This window comes from Mirounga angustirostris, unplaced genomic scaffold, assembly GCF_029215605.1.
Source record: "Mirounga angustirostris isolate CCGP_5_RB_7025 unplaced genomic scaffold, mMirAng1.0.hap1 SCAF_16, whole genome shotgun sequence".
Taxonomy (NCBI): domain Eukaryota; kingdom Metazoa; phylum Chordata; class Mammalia; order Carnivora; family Phocidae; genus Mirounga; species Mirounga angustirostris.
The window spans coordinates 50,800,564-50,822,190 of record NW_026991724.1 but is presented as its reverse complement, the minus strand read 5'-3'; the positions used below and the strand labels follow the sequence as shown (position 1 = coordinate 50,822,190).

The following is a 21,627-nucleotide window of genomic DNA, read 5'->3' as shown; positions in this document are numbered from 1 at the left end:
TATCTTCACCTAGACTCCCTCTGAGTCTGAGCACAAGTGCATGAGGATGCAGACCAGCTCATGGGAAAGGAACAGGGTTGGCAATGGCGCCAAGCTAGAGTCATATTTCCTGCCTGGGGTATGCTCTGAGGATAGTTGGGCTTCTGGCTAAAGCTCAGTGTTAGTTTGAAGCAGATTCTTTGTGATCTGGTTCCAGCAGGAAGTGGGCAGTGTCCCCAGAGCTGGTCTCGGGCTCTCTGGGACCCTGGAAGAATTCCCAGTTCCCAAATCACTCTGAAGGGAACCAGAATGGACGTGAGGAAAGTTCACGTGAGCTCTCTGCAACATGGGAGGGGCTGGGATGGTGCATCCCATCAAGCTACGCCTGGCCCAAACACAAATTTGGGGGGGCTACTAAATGTTCTGGGGACCGAGTCTGCTCAGCTATTTCTCCATTTCACCTCAGTAAACCCTATTATATATATACATTCAGTGGTACTAGTGTTTGTATCCAGGAGCACATAGCATGACAAATGTGTCTAATTTGTAAGACACAGAACAATGTCTCCTGGTAAATATCCCTGTAAGTGTTGGCGAAACATTGGAAAACAATCTTCTCAGGGCTATAACTTTAAATATCCTCTACATCAGGGAGGAGTCTAAATTTCAATCAGGATAAACACACCCGGAGTAATTCAGTTAGAAAAGGAATTTATCGAAAGGGTACAAAGGGTACAAGGGGAGCCCCGAGAATCAGCTGGAGGGCTGGAAAAATGAGCACACAGCCTAGCAGTTCTAGCTCCTTTTGAAACCAAGCTATGGATCAGAAGCAAGGAACGACTGCTTCCCCAGTGTATGTGCCTGAAATGGGGGTCTCATTGCAGTTGCTACCCGCCCCCCGAAACACTGTGTTTTCTGGCCCCGGAGTGCTCTGCTCACCCACCAGAGACAGGGTCAGCTGCAGCCTGCAATTAGCCAGAGAGACTGAAGCCCAGAGTGAATTGCTGGAACCTGGAGCTCTCCCAGGACCTGCTGACTTCAGGTCACAGCTCAGAAATGTCTTCCAGATGAGGAAATCCTGGAGAACACTGCGGCCTCATCACAAATCTTGAGGGTCTCTCCTAAGCCACAGTTTTGACATTTTTTTTTTTTTTTAGAACTATGGTCTCCAATATGGTAGCCACTGATCACAGTGGCTCTTTTAATCAATTAAAATTAAATAAAATGTAAGATTTAGTTCCTTGATTTTATTAACCACATTTAAAGGGGTGGATACCACGTTGAACAGTATGATGGAGAACGTGTCCATCATTGCAGAAAGTTCTGTTGGACGGTGCTAATCGAGATGCTTTGAGAGGAGAAGTCAAAGAGAATTCAACAAATCCTCTCAGTGATGGAGTGGATAAAACCAGCAAAATGAAGAAAGATTCCGATTTCCTAACTCTTGCGGGTTTTCTCCCACAATGTAACCCGCTGTGGTTGTGTTGCCTGGATGGCTTCCCACTGCCCGGTGGGAACCGTCTTCTCCTAGAACATGTTCCTGGAAAGTCTCTGACTGTGCCCTTAGACACAAAATGGAAAATCTCAAAATGTAGTCTGCAAAAATATCACCGAATCGCATACACTTCCAACTGGTAAACTTTACGATGTGTAAACTAGATCCCAATAAAGTTGCTCAAAAGTAGTATAAATTCTAGGGGCGCCTGGGTGGCTCAGTTGGTTAAGCAACTGCCTTCGGCTCAGGTCATGATCCTGGAGTCCCGGGATCGAGTCCCGCATCAGGCTCCCTGCTCAGCAGGGGGTCTGCTTCTCCCTCTGCCCTCTTCCCTCTCGTGCTCTCTGTCTCTCATTCTCTCTCTCTCAAATAAATAAAATCTTTTTAAAAAAAGTAGTATAAATTCTATTAATAAGATGAAATCACTTATGTATGAGTTTGTCTTTCTTTTTTGTTTTTAAAGATTTTATTTATTTATTTGAGAGAGCAAGAGAGCGCGCGCGCACGAGCAGCAGGGAGGGGCAGAGCGAGAGGGAGAAGCAGAATCCCCGCTGAGCAGGGAGCCTGACATGGGGCTCGATCCCCGGACTCTGGGATTGTGACCTGAGCCAAGGCACTCAACCGACTGAGCCACCCAGGCGCCCCGAGTCTGTCTTTCTTTACCCTGATGGTCAATAGCAGCACAGAACATATAAGGCTCTTCAGAAATGGTGAAGTATATATAAAGACAAACATAAATAAACCATTTGTCAGAAACTAGGAAGGGACTGATACTAACCTTACTGTATCCTGCCACATCCTATGGTTTCTCCCAGAAGACACAAGACTTCTGGGTCAGAGACAAAGGATAGCTTTTGCTCCCAGCAACAGGGAGTAATCAGGTACCAGCATGTGCACCTGTCCCCTGAGCCACAATTCCTACAGGGCAAGGGAGGAGGTCCAGTGGATGCCAGTGGATTGCATTACAGGAGACGAATCTGTATCTGAAGTCAGGAAATCTGAATTTTTCATAATGGGTGGTAAGCCTGCCTGGCTTTTGTCCTAAGGGAAGATCTTACCACTACTCACAGGACACTAAACAAATCCATCCTTGGCCCTGGAGGGAGATACTCCCTTTTATCTTTCAAGGCTTCAAGGCTATTCACACTACAAACATTCTTGAAAAGAGCCTGGAAGAAAGAACAGTCAATACCTCCCGGCAAACAATATTAAAACAAAGAAACACCTACAGTAGTATGCCCCAGACGTGACCTGGTTTGGATCTTTGAGGCTGCTTAAAATCATGGAGCGATTCTGCGATGCCTCCAGGATGAAACCCAATCCAACCTGCCCAGCACATCCAGCAAGGTCCTTCCTGATCTGCCCTGCTTGTTCTCCAGCACGGTCTCCTTCTCCAGCATTACCGGCCTCCACCGGGCACCCCAACGCTCACTCCCCACAGTTCCCCAAACAGGCTTCCAAGCCTGGCTCACCTGCGGGTCTCCGCTTGATGCCCCCCTGGCCCTTCATCTGAGTCATTCAATCCTCTTTCAGGGCTCAGCTCAGGCAGCCCCTCCTCCCCACCCTCCGAGTGCTGCCAATTCCCCCCACTGATAAAGAATGAGGATCCAGGGGCACCTGGGTGGCTCAGATGGTTAAGCGTCTGCCTTCGGCTCAGGGCATGATCCCAGGGTCCTGGGATCGAGTCCCGCATTGGGGTCCCTGCTAGGCGGGGAGCCTGCCTCTGCCTCTCTCTCTCTCTGCCTCTCATGAATAAATAAATAAAACATTAAAAAAAGAAGAAGAAGAAGGATCCAGGGGTGCCTGGGTGGCTCACTGGGTTAAGCGACCAACTCTTGATTTCGGCTCAGGTCAGGATCTTGGGAATGTGACATAGAGCCCCTGCCTCGGGCTCTGTGCTGGGCGAGGAGCCTGCTTAAGATTCTGTCTCTCCCTCTCCCCTCCCTTTTCCCTCCCCTACTCCTGCGCACTAGGAGGCACGCTCTCCCTTAAAAAAAAAAAATTACATAAATAAATAAGAACGAACCCATTCTATCTGTCCCCCTTAGCGCCCATGCTTAACACTAACATTTTGCTTATCGGCCAGGTGGAGACGGCCCTGGTTCTTTGCCCAACCCAGGTTCCTTTTAAATTTTCAAAGGCAAACTTCCAGCTGATGCTTTTTTAAAAATTAAAATTAAAAATTGCACTACCTTCCTTTGACCTCCATCCCCAACTACACTCCTGAGCCTCATGTTATTACCAATTTCTGGCCTTAGCCCCTTCCTCACTTTAAATAATATGCTTATAATTCTCTTTGATGACTTTAGGGACCCGACTCTACCATTTACAAGCTGTGGGATTTTTTTTTGTTGAATGATTTAGCGTCTCAGAACTTCAGCGTGCTCTTCGCATACAACGAAATAATCACACTTCCTCTAGCTGGTACATAACAGTATTGAATAAAGTAAATGCATTTGTAAATACTATGGAAACTGGGGACTCCAGCATATTCCTTATGATCCAAATTGAGTCCATTTCCGGAAACATTTTGGATAGAAATGTTTCAGGACATAAGAACTTGGATTCTTTTTTTTTTTTTAAGATTTTTTTTATTTTGGGGGATGCCTGGGTGGCTCAGTCAGTAGAGCGTCCAACTCTTGATCTCAGCTCAGGTCTTGATCTCAGAGTCCTGAGTTCAAGCCTCGCATTGGGCTTAAAATGTGGGGCTCGAACTCACAACCGTGAAATCAAGAGTCACATGCTCCCCAGACTGAGTCAGTTGGGTGCTCCAGCTTTTTTGGGTTTTTACTGGCTGGATCCACCAGCCTTGCTTCTTGACTGACAAGAGGTTTCATGAGCTTTCTATGAAGCTAATTTAATTATACAGAGATGAATTCTTCTACTAATAATTTTTGTGATTTGGCTTTAGAGTCAGTTGTACTGTTTATCTAGAACATTCTCCTTCATGTGGCCAGGAATTCCTCGCTTGTAGGTTCAGAATTATGAATGAAGTACCCAGCTAATTCATCTAGAAGATAGGAATGTAATTCTTCCAGGTCTGCGGTCCCTTCGGCTGTTTTGCGTAAGTGAGTGTGCGTCTCCAAGGTTGGGTCTCCTGTTGGGGTGCCATGGGCACAAGGAGACATTGTGGAAATCTGCGTATGCAAATACCAACCCACCCAGTGCTGGCTTGGATAGCACATACACTAAAACTGGAACAATACAGAGATTAGAGCGGCCCCTGTACAAGGATGACATGCAAATTTGTGAAGCGTTCCATATTTAAAATAAACAAATAAACAAAAGCAAAAGCATATACCAACCCACACGGACTCCTGCCAAATTAGGGGAGGAGGGCTTATTTATATGCATGTATCCTCAGACTATAACAGCCCTCCAGCCAGTTTTAAGGGTCATCTTGCTTCAAAGTAACACACTCCCTGTTTGCTGACTTAAGGCCCTTTATCTGTAACAGAATTAATTTGCTTTCTTTAAAATTTACAGACCACTGGCCTTGGGCAATAAGGGACCAGAACTTTTCCAGGCCACAGAGGCCAGCAAGTCAGCAACTCTTTTAGCAAAATGTTTCTTTTTAAGGTCACACACAGGACTTCACCGACCTCCCTTTGCACATCTGTAAACCTTGCCCTCCTTTGCAGAAAGAACAGAGTACTCTTGCACAACGCCTGGGTATGGAGTAATCAGACCTTCTTGTGCAACCCGCCCAAACCCTGGGCACCAAGGAACTAGAATTTCTTGCACAACCTCCCGGGACGGAGGTAACTCAGTAGCTGGTATCATGCAGTCTGCACATAAGCCAGAAATGTCACAGACCCCTGCGCTCCCTTAACTGATTAAACCCCTTTAAAAATCTCCAGACCAGGGGCGCCTGGGTGGCTCAGTCGTTAAGCATCTGCCTTCGGCTCAGGTCATGATTCCAGGGTCCTGCTCTGCGGGAAGCCTGCTTCTCCCTCTCCCATTCCCCCTGTTTTTGTTCCCTCTCTCTGTCAAATAAATAAATAAAATCTTAAAAAAAAAAAAAATCTCCAGACCAGGCAGAAACCTTGGAGTTGGCCTTTGGACAAGAGCCCGCCTTCTCCCCAAGTGGTTGGCCTGAATAATGCTCCTCTTCCTTCCCAATCAAAACTCATCTCTTGAGTATTGACCTTTCCAGGGAAAGGCAGCCAAACTTGAGTTTCGGGAACAAGACCACTCCCACTCAGTATTGCTCGTGCACTTAGAGAGGAGAGGGAGGAGTCCCCCCCCAGCAACAGTGCACATTTACAAGGATGTAAATAAAGCCTCTGCTTTCTCGCTCTTTCACCTTCCCGATCTTTTCCCTGTGCCGTGGGGAGGAAGCCATCAGGAAACAGAGGGGCGCACCTAATAATATCCCCCGTATATTCTCCTCATACAAATAACGCTAATGGTAACAATAAAATCCTAGGAAGAAGCGTGGATGGAGCGTTCCTTTGGACAAGACACTCTATAATCTGATGCCTTGCAGTCTGTTTTATGAATTCTGGAAGTCTATCCTGTGGTTCCCTATTCCTTTCTGGTTCTCTCCAGCGGAGTTTCTGCAGCCCCTGCTCTTCTTCTAGATCATGCCGCAACTCCCATCATTTCCCACAAATGAGTCTGAAAAAGACACACAGGGTGGGTCTGGAGGTCCCTTGCAGGGGGAGTATAGGGACCCCTTGAAACCTCCAGGGCAGGGCAATATGGGAGGTCTAGAAAAAGTGGGAGTCTGGCAGGTGACTTGACAAGCAAGTGTTTCCAGCTGGGTTTCCCCTAGCGGCCTTCAGAGAAAGGCACTTGCTAGAGTCACCACTTTGAGCGTATCCACGGTCGCATTGACCCTGAGGTTTGGAGACAGCTGGGAAGGTGGTGGCCAGATGGAGCTAGTTTAGCAACATTTCTTGATGGGCTATTGTCTTACACAGAACTCTGAGTCTTCACGACCCCTCCCCTTTCAAAGATTTTATTTATTTATTTTATTTGAGAGAGAGAGCAGGGGGTGGCATGCCCCTCCCCTTTCAGCAGCTTGGCCTCCTCTATTGTCATGTGAGTCCAGTAGGTTCCCTAGCTGGGGGGTAAGGGTGTCTATCAAAGTCCCAGTATAAAGTCCCGGACCCAGCTCTGGGGTTGCTCTGCCCTCAGCTGCTCTGGAGCCAAAAATCGAGAACCATGGTGCCCAGGATCTTTGGTAAGGATCCATGGGACACTCGGGTCCCAAACTTCTGTCTCGTCACATCCCTAATGTACCTCTGGACCTCAAACATAATGCTCTCTTGCCTGTTCAATTCTTGGCTTCCTACTTGGTAATCATCCCCAGGGGATCTCTGACTGCACCTCAGTCTCTCCCCTGACCTGCAACTATTAGACCCAGCCCTTCCCGGAGCCCTCCCTGCCACCACCCACTCTGAGCTGTGGCCCACAGTGAATGCAGCTCAGTGACATCATCTTCTGTACCCTGGTGCTAATACTCTCTCCAACAGGGCGCCTGGGTGGCTCAGTTGGTTGAGCGACTGCCTTCGGCTCAGGTCATGATCCTGGAGTCCCGGGATTGAGTCCCACATCAGGCTCCCTGCTCAGCAGGGAGTCTGCTTCTCCCTCTGACCCTCCTCCCTCTCATGCTCTCTGTCTCTCATTCTCTCTCTCACAAATAAATAAAATCTTAAAAAAAAAATTAAAAAAAAAATACTCTCTCCAACATTCTCATGCCCCTCTGCTTCTCAGCTACTGCTTTCCATTCTGAACTCCTGAGCTCAGGCTCGGAAGGACTCGCAGGTGAGAGCAGGTGTAGTGTGGAGGGAGGAGATGGTACCATGGATGGAGGTGGGGGCTCCAGAGGTCCTAGTCTGGTCCATTCTGCAGTGGCTCCCCCAGACACAGGACCGTGGCTGTGCCAGCCAGGGCCCAGGTGTACAACCCTTTGTGGCAGTGCTGTGATGAGGGGACCATCCCACCCTTGAACCTGACTCGCCTCTGTGGCCCCTGCTGCCCTTTTCTGGCCTTGCTTCCAGCATTGCTGCCTTAAGCCCTTGGGCTTTCAGAACCAGGCTGTTGGGGCGCCTGGGTGGCTCGGTTGGTTAACCATCTGCCTTCAGCTCGGGTCATGATCCCAGGGTCCTAGGATGGAGCCCCCTGTTGGGCTCCCTACTCAGCGGGGAGTCTGCTTCTCCCTCTCCCTCTGCAGCTCCCCCTACTTGTGCTGTCTGTCTCTCTGTCAAATAAATAAATAAAATATATTTTTAAAATATGTTACTTTTTATGCTCTTAAAATCTCTCTTAAAATACACATTTGCTAGGGCAAAAAAAAAAAAAAGAGAGAGAGAGAGAGGCAAACCAAGAAACAGACTGTTAACTATAGAGAAGAAACTGCTGGTTAGCAGAGGGGAGGTGGGGTGGGGGGATGGGGGAAATAGGAGATGGGGATGAAGGAGCGCGCCTGTCATGATGAGTACTGGGTGTTGTATGGAAGTGTTGGATCACTATATTGTACACCTGAAACTAATATTACACTGTATGTTAACTAACTGGAATTTAAATAAAAACTTTTTTAAAGTACTAAAATAAAGGTTTTTCCGGGGCGCCAGGGTAGCTCAGTCATTAAGCGCCTGTCTTCGGCTCAGGTTGTGATCCCAGGGTCCTGGGATCGAGCCCCACATCAGGCTCCCTGCTCCGCGGGAAGCCTGCTTCTCCTTCTCCCACTCCCCCTGCTTGTGTTCCCTCTCTCACTGTGTCTCCCTCTGTCAAAAAACAAATAAAATCTTTAAAAAAATAAAATAAGATAAAATAAAATAAAGGTTTTTCCTTTAAAATTATTTTATGACTTATTAAACATCAAAGAGGAACTTCTGCTTCAGGAAAAATGGAGTAGACACACTTCCTGTCGCACCCAGCAAGAAAGTACAGGGATGCTCAGCTCCTACTGTGGGTTGCCTCTCTCTGGAGGCTCGAAGGGAGAATTCGTTGTATGTGCTCTATTTGTTCTTCTGGCTTCTGGTGGATGCTGGTACCTCCGACTGCATCTGCATTGTTCCAATCTCTGCCTCTGTCTCTGCATGGCTTTCTCTTCTGTCTCTAGTCAAATATCCCTCTCCTTCCCCTTTCTAAGAGTGATTGTATTTAGAGCCTACCTGGATAATCCGGGATAATCTCCCCATTTCAAGATCCTGAGCATAATCACACCCACAAAGACGTTTGTGGGGGTCGTTTTGCCACGTAAAGTAACACTCACAGGTTCCAGGAATTAGGACGTGGGTATCTTTGAGGAGGACCACTTTTCAGCCTACCACATCCATTATATTACACAACCTTTCAAAGATACAGTAAATGCAACAGTCCTAATCAATTGAGAGGTTGAAACAAGAAATTAGTAAAAATCTATCTAATTTATGGAGTGTCAAAGGGTAGAAGAATTTGATAAGAGGGCTGATCTTAGGTGAGGCCAGATCCAGAGGCTCAGCAATATTATCACAGACTCTCTGTCTCTTCTCCGCCTTCCAAAGAGTTGACCACACTAATTGTGGCTTCCCTCATGGTTGAAAACTGGCTTCCAGAAGTCTCCATGTATATAGTTAAAGACCTCCAACAGTGTCCACTATCTTCCACTCCCTCCCCCTCTCTGCTCCCCAAAATGACCTCTTAAAAATGCAAAGCGGTGGGCACCTGGCTGGCTCAGTTCGTGGAGCAGAACTTGAGGCTCTTGATCTCAGGGTTGTGAGTTCTAGCCCCACAGTGGGCTAGATTACTTAAAAATAAAAAGCCTTCCTTGGGGCGCCTGGGTGGCTCAGTTGGTTAAGCGACTGCCTTCGGCTCAGGTCATGATCCTGGAGTCCCGGGATCGAGTCCCGCATCGAGTCCCGCATCGGGCTCCCTGCTCGGCAGGGAGTCTGCTTCTCCCTCTGACCCTCCCCCTCTCATGTGCTCTGTCTCATTCTCTCTCTCTCAAATAAATAAATAAAATCTTTCAAAAAAAATAAAAATAAAACAATAAAAAAAATAAAAAACCTTCCTTAAAAAATAAAAATAAAAATGCAAAGTGGATTAATGTCACTCCTTACATGCTCTTCTGTGGCTCCCCAGTGCTCACAGCATGAATCCAGACCCTTACCAAGCCAGACAAGTCCCAGGGTAGTCTGGTTCTGCTGAGCTGGCTCCCCACACATGCTGGTCCTTTCCACCCCAGCAACAACCTTCTTGTAGCCCCAGAACATCACCCTGCAGCTGCTCTTCTCCATACCTTTAGTCACGCTGGTCCCTCTGACAGAACAGCCCTCTCTCTCTCTGCACCCTGGCTGATTGTGCCTATAGGTGCTGTGTGATCAACATAAAACTCAGTAACTCTGGGCTCTTAGTTCTTCATGGGGTGGTTGCCATTGCCGTTATTAGGAGCAAACCACTCCCTGGGACAGGGCAGGCCCCCAGGAAAATCACAGAACAGGACCGTTTGGAGGCTAAGAGGCTGTCCTATTACTGTTAAGGTTGGGGAAAAGCCTGCCAAGGAGGGTGGGGACAGATGGGGCGGCGCGCCCTCTGGCGGTGAAAAGAGGGAACGGCGGAGAAGGATGCCGCGCCTTTTCCCAGCACCAAAACCAAGCCCAAGGTCAGAGCTGATGATGATGCTCCTTGGGGGCCTGCTACCTGTCAGGCCTAACGCTAGCCGCGCCACGCACGTGAAATATAGTATATCTGGAGTTATTTTAAATAGTTATGTTTCTTTGTTTACTGTGTGTCTTCCCCACTAGAAAGTGCGTAAAGGGACTCTTGTTTTATTTACCGCTGAATCCCCAGCACCTGCAACAGGTAGAGCGGGGAGCCTGCTTCTCCCTCTGCCTGCCGCTGCCCCCGCTTGTGCTCTCGTGCTCTCTGTCTCTGGCAAATAAAGAAAACCTTTTTTTTTAAGATTTAAAAAAAAATTTAATAAAAATAAATAAATATTTTTTTAAAAAAAGAGGAACAAGAACAAAAAGGTATTCATCACATGACTTAATCACAACTGACTGACAGATTCAACAAATGTGGGAGAAAGCTGTCCCCTTCCCCCACCTCCCCACCTCCCCTCCAACGGCCCAGAGTGAACCATGGTCTTTGGCAGGAAAAACAAATCCATTTTGAAAGTGCACAGTCACTTGGTGTGGACTGTTGCTTTGCACATATCCTCCTATGTTGTCTTTTTGAAGCTGTTTTTGTGAAGACACAAAGACGTATTTTGCCTAGCAGCTGTTAGCTGAATGTATAACTTTTCAATATTTAGTAATAGGGCATATAGGCCTCCATCTGTACTCTTTTTTTAAAAGATTTTATTTATTTATTTGAGAGAGAAAGAGAGAGCACAAGCGGAGGAAGGGCAGAGAGAGGGAGGAGCAGACTCCCTGCTGAGCATGGAAACCAATGCGGGGCTTGATCCCAGGACCCTGGGATCATGACCTGAGCTGAAGGCAGATGCCTAGCTTAACCGACTGAGCCACTCCGGTGCCCGGGGGCTCTATTTTTACTCTTGTGTGTTGGGGGGGAAGCATCTGAGGGGCAGCCCTGTTGCTTACAACAGCCCTCTGAGGACGGAACTGTCCTTAAATGCATTTCACAGATGGAGAAACTGAGGGTGGCTTAGAATGTGATCTTCACATGTATCCATCACCAGCTATATGCAAGGAATTGGGGATATTATAGTATGCGAGAGGGGGGAAATGGTAGCCCCTTCCTTGTTATTAAGTGGGGTGATGATACATCCTGAATTGTTTGGGACAGTCCTTGTATGCCTACTGACCCAGCAATAGCTCCCTCTTTCTCTCTCAAGTGCCACGATCTGGACAATACTTATAAACCTCACTGTATAGTAGGAGAGACAGAAATTCATCAAAGAATTGCACAGGTAAATTAATAACTATGCTTGTGATAAATATGAAGGAAAGGAAATGATGTGGGGAAGGAACTAGGGGAATTGATCACCTCTGAGGAGGTGACAAGGGAAGAAAAGTGACAGTTAGGATGGGACAAGTGAGGGGGATGAGCATTCCAGGCTTGGGAACGTCAAGGGAAAAAATGAAGATCCTGCACTGTGTTTTAACTTTGTCTTTGCTATAATCAGCATTTAATTTGACTTCTTTCATTGTTGATACAACAATGAAAACCAGTGTTTTTTGCTAACTGCAAGATAATCTGAGGAGTTTTTATAATGGCTGAATTAATTACAACGAGATCAAAGAAAGGCAGTTGATGAATTAAATATTTAAAAATTCAACTTCCTACAACATACAGGGAGTAGATCTTATTTCCTATTTAAAAAATACACTAGTAATACAGTCTCAGGATGAGAGGTAATATAACAATTACCCACTGAAGCTCTTGTAAATGCTCACAAGGGCATGTCTCAATTTTAGGCTGACAAGATACAGAATAAATACAATTCTAACAAGGGAAGACTTCACACCACCTGACTAATGATTATATTCTTAGTATCAGCAATCTGATGTGTAAATATCCCTGTCTTTTTATAAAAGGTGAGCTGAGTGTTTTGTAATCTTAAAGGTAAGGTACAAAGGTACTGAATTTCTTTTTTTTTTTTATTTAAGATTTTTATTTATTTATTTGACAGAGAGAGAGATAGTGAGAGCAGGAACACAAGCAGGGGGAGTGGGAGAGGGAGAAGCAGGCTTCCCGCTGAGCGGGGAGCCTGATGCAGGGCTCGATCCCAGGACCCTGAGATCATGACCTGAGCTGAAGGCAGTCGCTTAACCGACTGAGCCACCCAGGTGCCCAGGTACCGAATTTCTTAAGCTTCCTCTATTTAAAACTCGTATATACTGCAAAGAAAGCCCCCTGGGGACAGGGTATCGAAGTATCCTCAAGGGCAGCGAGAAGGGCAGGGAAAGCTAGGCGACTCAGGAAGAGGGTCTCAGGTTTAAGCCAAGTGAGGCTAGGTTGATGGCAGGCCATGGTAGGTGCTTAGGATTCATCCAAAGAGTCATGAGAAGCCATAGAAACTGTGACTCACTTTTGAGGGTGACCTGATCAGATCTGAGCTTGGGCCTCATAGGAGCTTAGGTGCATGCTGGGAAATCACCAAGGAGTTGGGAGCAAAATCCAGGTGCAAGATGGTGACTGGACCAAGGCGAGGAGAGTGGCAATAGATAGGAGCAGTCTAATTCATAAGATATTTAGGAGATAATAGCAACATGACTTGGGGGCGAACTGGATATTTATCAGTCATTCAGGATTTATTGAGCACCTGCTATGTGCTGGGCTTGTTTTGGGCACTGGAAACAAGAGGAGAGAGAGTAGAGGTTGGTCAAGGATAGTGTTCTCACGCATGGCTTTTGTAAGTGGAAGACAATCATGGCATTCCTTGGGGACTCTTGGAAGAGGGCTGATTATGGAGGAGCAAATCATAAACCATTTTGGGAGTCTTGCATTTGAGGTCCCTGTGGGACATCCAGGTATCGATGTCAAGTAGGCAGGTGGATACACGGATGCAGAATTCATCTGAAAGCTCCAGGCTAGGCATAAATATCTTTAAGTCATCTGCATTTCAGTAGCAGCTGAAGCCATGACCTGGATGAAATCACCCAGCAGAACAAGTATCTTATGATGGTCAAGGAAGGAAGAATGGGTCAAAAAGGGAGACAAAAAGACCAACTAGAGAAGCGGAAGGAAAATCAAAAGTCTTATGACACAGAGGCTGAGGAAAGTGAACCTTTCAAGAGGGATGTGGTCAGCTATGTCAAATGCTGCCTGATTGCCCAAGGTCATCCAGCTAATGAGTGGCGGGGCTGAAATTCAAAAGCCAGATCTAGCTATTTAATAAACAGTGCCAGGACAAATGGCTAGCCATTTGGAAACAAAATTAAACCCTTACCTCACACCACATGCAATGATAAATTCTAGCCGAGGTAGAAGTCTAAAAGTAAAAACACAAGATAACAATATTTTTTTAAATAGAAAAAGTCTTACAATCTTGGCATGTTAAGGTCTTCTTAAGGCAGGACAGGAAACACAGAAACCATAAAAGAAAGAAATAATTTTTTAAAAATAAACTAGAGGAAAATGTTTGTAGCACATTTGACAGACAGTGTTAATATTCCCCATATACAACGACCCAACAGGAAAATTGAGAGTCAAAGAGATGAGCAGACAGTTCACAGAAGATCAGTGCAAACAGCCATAAATATGTAAAGAGACAACCACCTCTCTGATGCTTGAAGAAATGCAAATAAAACAATAATGAGACATCATTCCTTGGACGGTAAAGCATTTTAAAACTGATTCCATTACAAGGGAAAAGAAATACTAAAACTTTTTTAGTATGATATTTGGCAATATCTATTAAAAATTTTTTTTAAGATTTTATTTATTTGACAGAGAGAGAGACAGCGAGAGAGGGAACACAAGCAGGGGGAGTGGGAGAGGGAGAAGCAGGCTTCCCGCGGAGCAGGGAGCCAGATGTGGGGCTCCATCCCACGACCCTGGCATCATTACCCGAGCCGAAGGCAGATGCTTAATGACTGAGCCACCCAGGCGCCCCTCTATTAAAATTTTTAATGTAGCTCTATTTCCTGATCTGGGTGCTGGATGCATGGTGTATTTGTGGTGTGAAAATTAACACAGTTCTTCACTCTATTAATTCTATAAACTCTATTTAAAAAGTACACTTGCACATTTTTCTATATGTATGTTATTCCTTAATGCTTTCAAAAAGAAAAGAGACACAAAATGTACATACCCAAAGACTCAACAATCCCAGTTATGGGATTCTTTTCTTCATTTTGCAAATTGATAACGAAAAGGTAAACAACCCATTTTATTTTTTTAAGATTTTTTTTCTTAAGGCATCTCTACACTCAATGGGGGGCTTGAACTCACAACCCTGAGATCAAGAGGCTTGCGGCTCCACTGACTGAGCCAGACAGGCACCTCCAGCCCAATTTTTTTCAAAAATGGACAATGGGGGCACCTGGGTGGCTCAATCAGTTAAGCGTCTGCCTTCGGCTCAGGTCATGATCCCAGGGTCCTGGGATCGAGCCCCGCATCAGGCTCCCTGCTCAGCGGGAAGCCTGCTTCTCCCTCTGCCTGCCACTTCCCCTGCTTGTGCTCTCTCTCTCTCTCTCAAATAAATAAATAAAAATATTTTTAAAAAAATGGACAGTGGACATGACAGGCAATCAATAGAAGACAAATCCAAGTGGGCAGAAAACATAGGGGGAAAAAAAATCTCCTGAGTGGTCATAAAAATGCCAGTTAAAATTACAGAGATATCGCTTTACACCCATAAATTTAAGAGGTGATAATGCCCACTTCTGGGGTGCATGGGGGGTTCCAATACTTTACTGGTAGAAATATGAATTGTTAACAGCCTCTGGCGGAAAACAATCTGGTAGTAACTATTAAATATGTAGAGTCTTTGACCTAGAAAGTCTGTATTTATCAATTATAAGTGCTCCAGTATGGATGGCTGGATGGCTGATAATATTTTGTGCAGCAGGGGGATGGGATGAAGAACAGCAAAGCTTCAAAAAAAAGCAAAGATTCTGTCAAAATGGCAAGCCTATACCATGAAATACTATGTGACTATTATGAAGATTCAGTTAGAATTAGTTGTGTTCACCTAGAGAGAGGCACATGGGATAGGAGGTCACGAAAGGCAAAGTGATGTGTGTGATTTGATTTTGTTATTAAAAAAATATATATAGGGGCAGCTGGCTGGCTCAGTCAGTAGAGCATGAGACTGTTGAGCTCCTGATCTCAGGGTTGTGAGTTCAAGCCCCACGTTGGGTGTAGAGATTCCTTAAAAACAAAAAAACTCGAAAAAGATAATAAAATAATTACTTAAAAACTAAAAAATAGGGACACCTGGGAGGCTCAGTCGGTTAAGCGTCTGTCTTCGGCTCAGGTCATGGTCCCAGAGTCCTGGGATAGAGTCCCGCATCAGGCTCCCTGCTCTGCAGGGAGCCTGCTTCTCCCTCTGCCTCTGTCTCTCATGAATAAATAAATAAAATCTTTAAAAAAAAAAAACTAAAAAAAAAATGTATACAGTCTTACATGTGTTTGTAGGAAGCAGACCATGATTTAGAACTCCATCTCTGGGTTCCTGGAAGCCTGTGGTAGTTACTACCAGATTGTTTTCCGCCAGAGGCTGTTAACAATTCATATTTCTACCAGTAAAGTATTGGAACCCCCATGCACCCCAGCATCCCCACCTTCTCCCCATATGTGATAACCTCTCTGGGCCTCAGTTTTCTTGACTATAAAAGGGGTTAATAATATCTATCTCACAGACCCGTTGGAAGCATGTGAAGTGAAAAGGTGCTTAGCGATGCCTGGTGTGTCATTCCAGATCACAGATGTAAGCATGATCTCCGGAGCATGGACATCACCTTGGAGGAAATCATGCCACACTGTTAGTGAGTGCTAGCAAACAGAGCCCGAGGGGAGTGGGACACAGGGGGTTAACATTTTGTATCAGTTTGACTGGTTATTGAGTCCCAGTGGCCCTTATGTGGCACCAGGTGCCAACCTCTTGGAAGGGCTCGACTTTATCCACCCCCTTAATTCCTTAGTTCACATCAGCCTTCTGAGTCAGGTACTTTATATTATTATCCCCGTTTTGTAGGTGGGGAAAACTGAGGTACAGAAAGCTCACTTGCAGGAGCTCACACGCTGGAATGGGGCCAGAATTCAAATGCAGGCAGCCTGGTTCTGAATCCAGGCTGTGGACCACCAGGCCCTACTATGTCCCCCTCTCCCTGCCTCAGTTTACTCGACTGCAAAATGGGCTTCCCACCACTCAACATCTTCAGTTTGCTGCAAGGGTTAAGCGACCTCGGGCTTGGGCCTGGGAGAAGTGGTTTTAAAATAGGAGCTTTTGATTCTTTTTTTTTTTTTTAAGATTTTATTTATTTATTTGAGAGAGAGAGAATGAGAGAGAACACATGAGAGGGGATAGGGTCAGAGGGCAAAGCAGACTCCCTGCTGAGCAGGGAGCCCGATGCGGGACTCGATCCAGGGACTCCAGGATCATGACCTGAGCCTAAGGCAGTCGCTTAACCAACTGAGCCACCCAGGCGCCCGGAGCTTTTGATTCTTAAATACAGAGATCAAACTGGCAAGAGGGGAGGTGGATGAAATAGATAAAGGGGATTAAGAGGGGGCGCCTGGGTGGCTCAGTTGGTTAAGCCACTGCCTTCGGCTCAGGTCATGATCCTGGAGTCCCGGGATCGAGTCCCACATCAGGCTCCCTGCTCGGCAGGGAGTCTGCTTCTCCCTCTGACCCTCCCCCTTCTCATGCTCTCTCTATCTCATTCTCTCTCTCAAATAAATAAATAGAATCTTTAAAAAAAAGGGGGGGGATTAAGAGGTACAAACTTCCAGTTATAAAATAAGTCACAGGGATGAAAAGTACAGCATAGGGAATGTAGTCAACAAGATCACTACTGCATTGTTTGGGGACATTTGGGGGCCACACTTATCACGGTGAGCACTAAGTAATGTACAGAACTGTCGAATCACTATGTTGTACACCTGAAAATAACATAAAGCTGTATGTTAATTACACTTCAATTTAAAAAAAAAAGCGGGGGGGGGGGCTTTTGTTACCCTGGTCCCTCCAGGAGAAGGACAGAGGAGGCTCAGGCCCCCAGCCCCTGTGTTAATGTTCCCAGTGAGTTGTTCAAAGCCCCACTGAAAGGAGAGACAAAGCTGGGCAGGGCGCCAGGCCCTTGCTCTTCCAGAAACCACAGGGCGAGATGGCCAGAGGCCTGTGCAACCCTCCCCACCCTGACTCTCAGCTAGGAGAGAGTCCCCTTGGCTTTGCCATGGGCTCCCCACTTCCCCACCTCACCACACCGCATCCTGTTGCAGTCCTGCCAGAGAAGGAAGCGGAATCTGGGGTCCAGTGTGACCTGCCTGTCCCGCCAGGGTGTGAAGCAAGGCCCTCCCCACCGCCCGGCCCCAGCAGATAAAGGTGGCCTCGGCCCGCGGCGAACTCCTAGCCGTCCCTGCGGGCCTCACCTGCCATGCCCGCCCCTTGCGCGCTGCTCGCCTGGGCCCTCCTGGCTCTCCTCGGACTTGGGCTCGGAAGGCCTAGAGAAGAATCCCCAAACCTCTGCTGCCCCATAGTGCCCCGGAGAGAGTGGAGGGCCCCGGCGTCCAAGTGTTCCAAGAAGTTGAGACTGCCCGTGCGCTACGTGGTGGTGTCACACACGGCCGGCAGCCCCTGCGACTGCCCGGCCTCGTGCCTGCAGCAGACCCAGAACGTGCACAACTACCACTCGGGGACGCTGAACTGGTGTGACGTGGGCTACAAGTGAGTGCGGAGCGGAGGCAAAGGCCGGTGCCCCAGCGGGTGGAGGGAAATGTGTGGAGGCCTGAGGGACCCCCGGCAGGTCTAGAGCCCCCTGGCCGCCAGTCCTCGCAGCTTGCTTTCTCCCCAGGGCGGGCACCCAGGACTGCGCATGTGCGCGCGGCACGCAGGTGCTAGGAAGAAGGGAAAGGGCTGAAGTCCAAGCCCTGCTCCCTGGAGGAAGGGACAGACTACCAGCACAAAAGAAAGAGTCCTCTACACTGGAGTCCCTTCGTAAAGTCTGCCGCCTCTGTTGGGAAGCAGACAAGCAGGCGGGTTCAGCGTGGGGGTCGGGTGGGGTCCAGTCTCAGCTCTGCTTGTTGCTGGCTGAGACCTGGGGCAGGGTCACGAACGCTCTCCCCACTTTGGTTTCCTCTCCCTCCTCTGCCCCCACCAGGTCACTAAATCAGCCAATACATACATGCAAAGCCCTTAGGGCACCACCTGGCATGCAGTGGGAACCCCCAAGTTCATGGGCTCTTGCCCTTAGGCACTTATTATGTGCCAGGCCCTGCCCGGGTGCTGGGATGGGGGAGGCATGAACAGTGCGAATCTGGCCCAATGGGATTTAAAGACCAACGGGGAAGAACAGGTGGGAAACAAGCAAAGGAAACCAGATGAATTCAGAGGGTGATAGAAGCAATAGGGCGGGGCGGTGGGGGGGGGGGACTCCGGTGGCTCTGGGATGGGGGGCTGCGGCAAGAGTGGTAAGCTGAGGGTCCAGCAGGGGTAAAAGCTATGAGGGCAAGTGAGAGGGTCACGCCTGAAGGACAGAGGTCAGGATGGCTGGAGGGAGCTGGGAGGAGTGACATGAAACGAGGAGGACCGGATCGGCAGGGCCTTGTGGACCACGGTAAGGAAGACAGGAGCCGGGGGAGGGATGTGAGCCTGCTAGGTGGAAGCAGCTCCCCCTGGCGGCTGTGGGGAGAACAGCCTGCGGGTGGGTGACGGCAGAAAACAAAAGGACTGCGAAGATCTGCATCTGGGGGCCGTGCCCCCCAGCTCCCTTTCCGGGGTAACAGGCCGCGGCCCCATACAAGGGCTTCCGCAGCGAGTGAACTTTGAACCCTACAGGTTCTCAGACCTTGGTAAACACCAGTCACCGTACTGGAAATCCAGGTTCCCGGGTTCCGCCCTTAGAGATGGCTTCCAATAGGGGTAGGGTGAAGCTCGGGAAGCCGATGACCTCATTGGAAGTCTAGACGCCTCCGAGGGTATCCCCAGCTCTTCTGGCTCAAGCTTTTACATTTCAAAGGCTCCAACTTCAAGGCTTTGTCTCCAAGACTCAGGTGCTCAGATGCTAAGGGTTTCCATGAGGTAGTGAAGACAAAGCTTGGCTCCCCAGCCTCTGACCTCAATCGCCTTATAGAAAAGCAGACTGAAGTCTGTTTCTCAGATTTTAGGATTTAGAGTCTGATCCCAACATTCTGGATCTTCCTTCTTGTCACATCACATTCTGAGTCTCAGTATCTTTACTTATAAAAAGGTTCTTCACTCGACCCACCTAGTGGTGGTGGAGGTTTAAACTAGATGCTTCCATTTCACAAATACACAGGGAGTCCCAACTGCCTGTGCCAGGTGTTGGGGCTGTGATAAAGCCATAAGCAGCCCAGTCCTGGGGGCCAGCATCACCATGGAATTTCTAGTCTCTTCAGAGCCAGATTCTGATTCGGGCTTCCTGCGTGGGAGATTCAGGACCCAAAGATTCTTAAGTTCCAACATTCTTTACGTCCTTGGTGACTGTGAGAGCAAGAGGGCAGAGGCAGCAGATCTTGAAACTCCAAAGTGCTGATCTTCTAGTTATTTCCAATGTGCCAAATCAGACTCGCTCCATCAAGGCGTGTCAAATGAGTCTTAAGGATCTGATGCCAGGACTGGAAACTTCCAAGAGGCAGATGCTGGGACTCCAGAGTCTGTATCTGGTTATGATGCCAATCCTTGAGTCCTAGATCCTGTCACTCAGTGTACCCCAGCAGGGAACAGAAAGCAGGAAGCAGGCTGGGCCAAGGGCAGAAAAGCTTCTCAGAGGACAGTTCGGAGAGGCAGGGGTCTATGGGGCATGACCTTGGGGACAACAGCGGCTCCTGCCCCAGAGCATGAGGGCATTCAGCAAATCAAGAGCTCAACAAATCCTCCCAGGAGGCTGGAGGAAGCAAGGAGTAGGATCACGTGAATGGGAGTTCCAGGGACCCGGGTGAGAATCCGGACTCTGTTCCTGTCTGGCTGTGTTGTGTGACTGTGGGCAGACGTCCCCACCTCTCTGATGCTCCACCTGCAGAATGGGGGCAGTACTAACTCATGGGTGGCCGTGAGGGTGTAGTGCTGTGCCTGGCACGTGGCAGGGGCCAGAGGCATTGGATGACAGAAGAGGGAAGTGTTGGGGGAAATTGTGTGTGAGTAGCAGGGGGCAGGGGAGGGGGTGGCATGCCCTCCCTTACTCATCAAGCCCACCCCACCCCCACCCACACAGCTTTCTGATCGGAGAAGATGGGCTCGTGTATGAGGGCCGGGGCTGGGACACCAAGGGCGATCACACAGGCCCCACCTGGAACCCCATCTCCATTGGCATCTCCTTCATGGGTAACTACATGGGTAAGTGTCCAGCTGTTGGCATGGAGGGCCGACCTGGGGTCTGGGGGATGGCGCCGCACGGTATGTAGTCCTTGGGAGGCTCTGCCACTTCCAAGCTCTGTGACATTGGGCAAGTTGAGTCGGCTTCCCCAAGCCTCATCTCCTCCTTTGGATAATGACCATTTCTTTGCAACTGCCTGGTTTGGGCCAGGATGAGTTAATCTGCATAAAAGTTCTTCGGCCAGTCCATGATAAACAGCCACCATCATGAGTAGGACCCAGAGGTCTGGGGGCAGAGGAGGGAGGATGAGCTCTAATCTTGACACCTGCTGAGGGTTTAACCTGTGCCAGGCACTGTTCTGTGATGGCTTTATGTAAAAGAACTCGTTTTCTTGTCCCACAGCCCTGTGGGCAGGTGCCATCATTCTCTCCTTTCGCAGATGAGGAAACTGAGGCACAGCAGGGTTAAGTTCCTGCTAGGGGACTGGCAGACCCGGTTCTGGGCCCCAGGGGGGCAGGGTGCACAGCTGGAAACACTAGCCCACACTACCTCTGTCCCTCAAGGAAGCCCTAGCCTAACTCCTGCGTCTGTCTCCCCCAGAGCGGTCACCTCCACCCCGGGCCCTCAGGGCGGCCCAGAGTCTGCTAGCTTGCGGTGTGGCTCAGGGAAAACTGAGCCCCAGATACGAGGTCAAGGGACACAGGGACGTGCAGCGCACACTCTCTCCAGGCGACCAACTCTATGAGATCATCCAGACTTGGCCACACTACCACGAGTGACACCCTATCTCCTCCACACCTGGAAACCCCACCGCCTCCCCTCCAATCAAGGTGCAGCTCAAACTGTGTTCCTGTGTCCCACCACATGCCTCCCCTCCCTCTCTACCTCCCACAAGACCCCAGCCAGTCCCACCCGCCCCGGGCCCAGCACTCTGTCCTCGCTGGTACTCAGAATCCAGAGGCCCCAACCCTAAACCAAGACCCCAGAGAGCCCAGCTTGTAAGGAACATCACAGCTCAGAACCCAGGTCTCGGGCCAGAGCGCAGGAATCAGCACCAAGATGGCCCAGATGTCACTGACGGCAGCTCAGGGCCGTGAACCATGCTCCAAGACACCCCTTCTCTACCGCTCGGCCAAAGATACCCTGTGCCACATCTCTGCTTGGACCCCTTTGGGGTTGAGCTGCTCACTCCCACCCCTCAGGTCCACCCCATTCATTGCTTTAGAGAGTATGCAAGTTTCTCCTGACTCTGAACCC

At 48.5% G+C, this 21,627-nt stretch overlaps 1 protein-coding gene and 1 non-coding gene across 2 annotated transcripts; both read left to right on the top strand.

The window, feature by feature from the left end:
* The first annotated feature begins 4,638 nt into the window (after positions 1-4,638).
* LOC123856296 (U6 spliceosomal RNA) lies at positions 4,639-4,742 on the top strand. Its single transcript, XR_006793699.1, has one exon. It is a non-coding gene; the product is annotated as a U6 spliceosomal RNA (small nuclear RNA).
* Positions 4,743-17,462: 12,720 nt separating this feature from the next.
* PGLYRP1 (peptidoglycan recognition protein 1) lies at positions 17,463-21,602 on the top strand. Its single transcript, XM_045891785.3, has 3 exons — positions 17,463-17,762; positions 20,269-20,390; positions 20,971-21,602. The coding sequence occupies exons 1-3, from the start codon at positions 17,473-17,475 to the stop codon at positions 21,147-21,149; spliced, it is 591 nt and encodes a 196-aa protein (XP_045747741.1). The 5' UTR covers positions 17,463-17,472; the 3' UTR covers positions 21,150-21,602.
* The last annotated feature ends 25 nt before the right edge of the window (positions 21,603-21,627 follow it).